Below are 6,000 nucleotides of genomic sequence, written 5' to 3'. Positions count from 1 at the left end.
GGTCAGTAGTTAGCAGTGTCTAGATATGCATTAACAATGGGAAGGGAGTAGCTCATAAGACACACAGTGATGAAGTGATGAAAGTGTGTGTCTCACTAAGACCTGTGAGCCCTCACATTACACTAATGTCCAAACATTGAGAATACTATGTGAATATACATATACTGTACATGATATCTAACCATGGGCAGGCTACAAGTTGTAGAATAGATTTATTCACATCAATCACTGAAAAAATAGATATGGTTCGAACACATTATGGTGTCAAGGGCCTATCTTAACATTACAGTGGTCTTTACGTTATAGATATGTTTATAAGAGTATATAAGGATAGGTGATGAAACTCAATTGAAGACACACACTCATTGGAATTACTGAAAATCTCTCTTTATTGAAAATATACAGTAGTGGAGTAGTGTTTCCTCTTGTAAGAGTATAGCGCTTTTATCTAGGATTACTGGGAATTAAAGGTTAGAAATGTGTAGTTCAGCAAAACACTCCACAGGCATATCAATAAGACCCCTTGTCTTAAAGGTCTTTTGTGAGTAAAAGTGATGATGGTGTTGAGGGTAGGCATACTCTAGCCAACATCCAAGATATCAACTTTGGCAGAAAATGATTGAGGATGGATGAATGTGCATGGTGACAGATGCAGCCAGGCAGAGTGAGGTTTGATTTCATTGTTCTCCAATGGATTCAGTGATTGACGTTACAGCGTGTCAGAGGCTGAGATAAGAGGTGTGTCTGGTCCAGGTATCTTTGGAGTCCTTTACTCAACCCCCTTCATGAATTCAAGGAACTCTGTGGGAGAGAACGGAAACCAAGGCACAAGACATATGATAAATAGAAATGTCTCACTTGGATTCAAAGCTGTATGAGGTTTGGCATTGAATGGATGAGTGTGATAAGTGATGTCATTGTTACATGTAGCCTTTTGGTGTTGTTCATATGTGATATGTGTGACCAGTGTCTTGATTTACAGTGCAGTGTATAACTATTACTGTTGGTCTTCTTTTCCTACCATCGTAGTCGATTTTGCCGTCGTTGTTTTTGTCTCCATCCTTCATCAGCTCTTCAATGTCATCCTCAGTGATCGCCTCACCAGTCGACTCCAACATCAGCTTCAGCTCCTCCAGGTCAATATAGCCATCTCCGTTCCTGAAAGCAATATCAAGGGAGCAGACACTTCTCTCATACAACTGTACTGTATTATAATTTAATCTGTCAACACTAATAATTTGAATATATATTTTTTTGTTTTGCTTTTTCTTACATTTGCAATATGTGTTTTGCAGTTACCTAGCCTGTCTGATGTTATCCTTACTTGTCAAACATGCGGAAAAGTTCAGCCAACTCTTCCTCCGATTTTCCTTTGCTCTCCTCTTTCATGCAGCGCACCATCATCACTAGGAACTCATCAAAGTCTACTGTCCCGCTCCCTGTGAACACACACACACACACACACACACACACACACACACACACACACACACACACACACACACACACACACACACACACACACACACACACACATACACGCATCAACTGTAACTTTAATATGTTTCTTTAGAAAGAGCAAGCTATATCTTCATAATTTGTTTACAAAAGACTAACTTCACGAGGCATTGTGATTGGCAAGTCTGACAACAAATGTATGTATAGTATAACCCATCTCCTCATTTGACCACTCTACAGTATGTGAACATGTTTTTGACTGAGGTTCATTCATGTCGAAGTGAGGTGGTTTAATGAGAGCCAGGTGGTTTTCCTGACCAGGAGAAGCTCTAGTCTCATGATATTGGTACTGTGTGATGACAATAGTGTTGCTCCACAGTGACGCACCATCCTCATCCACTTCGTCAATCATCTCCTGCAGCTCCTCCGGGGTGGGGTTCTGTCCCAGCATCCTCATCACCTTTCCCAACTCTTTAGTGCTGATGCAGCCGTCCTCTGCATCCTGGATGAAGATATCAAAAGCCGCCTTGAACTCTGGGGGGAACAACGTACAGGAGATGAGAAGCAGAATAATAGTGTTTATACAGTAGGTAATAAGACCAGAGTTTCTCCAGACCATGTGACCTGACCAGGAGCAACTTTGGGGCCTTAGTTACAGCCTAGAACAAGACCTAGAGTTTTTCCTGGTCAGGAAAAAGTCATGGTCCTATACATTTCATCATAGGTAAACATGGGGCAAAACTTGCTAAGGAATCTCATAGTTCTTATTTGAGCAGTTATTTATGTTCTGTTTAAACAAAAAGAAGGCTCTCACCATTTTTCTGCTCTTCTGTTAAGTTCTCAACCTGAGGGCAACAATGGGAAAGCAGTTTACATATTGTTATCATCGAGTTGTGTTTTAGGTGTATTTACATGTCGTTTTTATGTATTCCCTTTTAGGGAAATGCACCAGTCGCAGTTGTACTACACCGGAAGCAATTGGTGCCTATTTCCTTATTGTCTTCACCTTGGTCTGCAGTCAACCCAAGTGCAATACGTAATGCTCTCCATTGGTATCCCAGCAGCCCCTTCTCCCTTTCCTTGAACTCAGCCCAAAACCTGTCAAGTACAGCCCCCCTGCCCTGGTGCAGTCTGACTGAAATGTCACGCTGCTTTCTTCACCTACTATTCTTGTCGCAAGGCAAGGGGGGCTCTGGCACCGACTCTGCCGACGGACATTTGATTGAGCCGACAGCTGTCCTCCCTCTTCTTCCTCCTAACTGTCCTTTGTTCTATTGTTGTCAGGCAGAGAAATGTCAGAAATCCCATACAACCTCGCCGTCAGCTGAGCACTCAAAGAAGTCTCACTAAAATGGTCATAATGCCATGACAATATGCTTTGCACTGTACTATCGCAGGAATAAGTTAAAACTTAACACCCATTGCTGTCAAAGTAGATAGACTCACAGAGAGTGATTAAATTGTTTCTCTTTGGGAATCAATGTGCTGACAAGCTGGTTATTCAAAATACATGAATCGGTTTTGAATGACCTCCAAAGACCACAAATAAGTGAATCGAAATAGATGTCTATTATAAGTTCTCCCGTCATGCTAGTTTGAAGTATACTGTACCTTTGGTTTTGTGGGAATACATTGAAAAGTTAGAAACAAGTTCATCATCTCACAGTATTAAAATGTGTCTTTTGTACATATGACAAGAAAACAAAGCCCTGACAATCATCTTCATCAGAACTGTCATGATGGTTGCTTAGAATTATATTCAAACGACAATGTCATATTCTCTGAGAGACAATATTGGTCAACACATTCAGAAAAGCCCTACCGGGCCTACTCGATTACCATCTATAAAAAGATGGTGTTGAATGACACGTGCACATGAGGTGCTTTCCCAGTGTATGACCATGTTTAGTTTGGTCTTGATGCTCTCAATATTTCTACATTTACTCTGGACCAATCAACGCCAAGGTGTTAAACGTGTCTACAGGCCACTACCAATCAGTATCTATTTATGAGTGTATCGATTATTGAGACACCTCAGAGGAGTAACTGAAATTGTTATTTACAACATCAGTTTTTGTGAAATATCTCTCGAATCAAGGTTCACTGGCAAACCATTACTCTCCCAATTCATGGGAGCAGATTAGAAACTAGACGTCATGGACATCCATCTAATTCAGTTCAACAGCTACAGATCCTTCCCTCAGGTCTGTGAACCTCTGTTCACCCCCTGGATAGTGTCCAGAGTGAGGACGTGTTGTACAATGTGAGCTAGAGGATAGCCATTGTCTAACTTGTGTTAAACTTAACACCACAGTCATGACAAGACTGTTATTTTCACATCGCCCTGTTAACCCTCTCCATTTCTTCAACAGATACTCATCCACAATCTGAGCAAACAAACGCACCAAAGAACAGGCATGTGATTTGAACAGACAGACTTGTTTTTCTATTCCACTTTCTATTCCACAGTACACACCAGCCTACATGAACAGGTAAGCAGGTAACCTTGTATCTCAGATGATGATACCTTGTTGCAGACAGCTCATCTCATTCCAGTCAATTCTAACTCATGGGTGATGCGTGACAAGAAAAACTATATAGTATCCTCCAGTTGACATATTTCCCCCGCAGATCTGTCCTCAGCGTCTGTACTCACCGCTGCTTTGTATACATCATCCATGGCTACAGGCCTGCCTCTGTCTCAGTCTCTGTCACCGGCACAGACACACACACACTGATGTTCCAGCAAACAGACACAGGACAAAGGCTTGAAGCAACACCTGCCTCAGCCTTTATTGTTGGAAGCCAAAAAAACTCTGACCCCCCCCCCCCCCCCCACCCCTCTGCGTCATCCCACTGTTCTCATCCCAAGAGAGAGAGACTGCTATAAATAGAGGAAGAACAGAGATGGGCCAACAATAGGAGAGCATTAGGCTGCAGCACCTAAATTGGTGTCATTGTCTCTCAGCTGGAACTAGTAGAGAGAAATGGGAGTCCAAGTAGGAAGTAGAGTTTTTTAGGAGGGCCAATGTCAACTTACCTGGAGAAGGATAGGCGCGAATCTCACTCGGTGGTCCAAAAAACATTTATTCCAAAAATACAAAAAACAATCCTCAATGATCTGACCTTGTTTCAGCTGCACCTTGACTCGCAGTCGAAGGAACACTGCACCCTCTGCCCCAAACCCCCCCCTCTGGGAACAAGACTGTTTTTCCCCTTGCTGAGTGAATGGTGAATGATCTCTGGAGAATTATTTTTCTAAGTGAGAAGATGTTTCCGGACATGTCTGAATTCATTGATGCTGCCATGATTATAAAATCATGAATAATGATGAGCTAAATCAAAAGATCTTACTTCTCATCAGCATCACGAGTTAGTGGTTAGCATCTTTTGGTTAGCTTCTGTAATTTGTATGAAATGACCCAAAAGAGAGTTCAGATTGTCACAGGCTCGATGCAGTTATTACATGGAATGGATATGGGACCAAATACTAACATTAAGACTACTTTAATATACCTTAAGTTAATGTGTCCAAATACTTGCGACTTTGGGCTTTTGTTTCTAAATGGTAACTATTTTACCAATTATATCTATTATAGGTATGACACGCTTTCAAATGAAAGCTGACATTCGGTACATTTGCCTCACAGTCATCATTAATTTCATGATTTATTTCAGGCTAACTGTTGAAACACATGGAGGTGACAGAACAGTATTTTGCAGCTAATCTTTAGAATCAATCCTCTTGTTTCCTTCCCAACATGGATCCAAGATATTATTGCATGTGCATGGTAGCTCTCAAAGGGTTAGCATGGGTAATTGTAGTCAGCGGTTGTATTCCAATATCCACACTACAGTAGCATATCACATACTACTAAGAATGAAGCATGTATTGGCCATGCATTCTAAATGTGCATGCTAGTGTGAATATTGGAATGCAGCCAGTGTCTCCCAGCAAATATACTTTCTATGCGCAGTTCTCAAAACTATATTTCCACCTCTTGATCTTACCTCTCTATCTGGCTATGGGGTAGAGTGTCAATTTCATTAGAGAGTTGTGGTCTACACAAACCCAGAGGTGGGTGCAGCAACATGTTAAGCCTTGCCATATGCTGTATTTATGTCCTCCAAATAGAACACTAACACAACTAAGTGTTACAAAGTATACAGATCTCATATCAATTTCATTGTAGTTGTTTAAGCTCCCCATGTTCTGTCATTTTAAAGGCAATTTGAAAAAGCAATCACATGAAAACTGTAGCAGAGATTTGTTAGTTTCTAGTATGCTCTTCATATGTGTAATAGCAACTGTGTGAAATGTAGATGGGAAACTGCAATTGGACGAAGAAGAAGGAAGAATATACCCTGCCAATCAGAGGGGTGGATTTTACAGAATGGGTGTGGGGAGTCATCATGACAGTAGATACATAGATAAAGCTATTTTGAATGCATTGTGTCCTTGACTTGAAATAGTATGCCTGCACCAACATCTCAGCTGTCAGAGAGAGAGAGAGCGAGAGAGAGAGAGAGAGAGAGAGAGAG

General features: G+C 41.3%; 1 protein-coding gene across 1 annotated transcript; it reads right to left on the bottom strand.

Moving 5' to 3' along the window:
- Positions 1-413: 413 nt before the first annotated feature.
- On the bottom strand, positions 414-4,203 carry LOC310807777 (troponin C, slow skeletal and cardiac muscles-like). The gene is made up of 6 exons (XM_083674378.1): positions 4,115-4,203; positions 2,273-2,303; positions 1,846-1,992; positions 1,325-1,439; positions 1,022-1,158; positions 414-801 (listed from the first exon to the last, which is right to left on the bottom strand). Exons 1-6 carry the CDS (start codon positions 4,136-4,138, stop codon positions 770-772), a joined length of 486 nt encoding a protein of 161 aa, XP_083530504.1. The 5' UTR covers positions 4,139-4,203; the 3' UTR covers positions 414-769.
- Positions 4,204-6,000: the final 1,797 nt, after the last annotated feature.

Source organism: Argentina silus, assembly GCF_951799395.1.
Source record: "Argentina silus genome assembly, chromosome: 8".
NCBI lineage: Eukaryota > Metazoa > Chordata > Actinopteri > Argentiniformes > Argentinidae > Argentina > Argentina silus.
The sequence above is the reverse complement of the archived record's forward strand: the minus strand, read 5'-3'. Positions and strand labels throughout refer to the sequence as shown.

What these genes read in the sequence shown, in the direction of transcription:
- LOC310807777 (XM_083674378.1), bottom strand. Translation starts at nt 4,138, where the DNA reads ATGGATGATGTATACAAAGCAGCG. An exon ending in AACAGAAGAGCAGAAAAATG is followed by an intron (nt 1,993 to 2,272) that starts GTGAGAGCCTTC and finishes TGTTCCCCCCAG; the next exon opens with AGTTCAAGGCGGCTTTTGAT. An exon ending in CTTTTCCGCATGTTTGACAA is followed by an intron (nt 1,159 to 1,324) that starts GTAAGGATAACA and finishes TATTGCTTTCAG; the next exon opens with GAACGGAGATGGCTATATTG.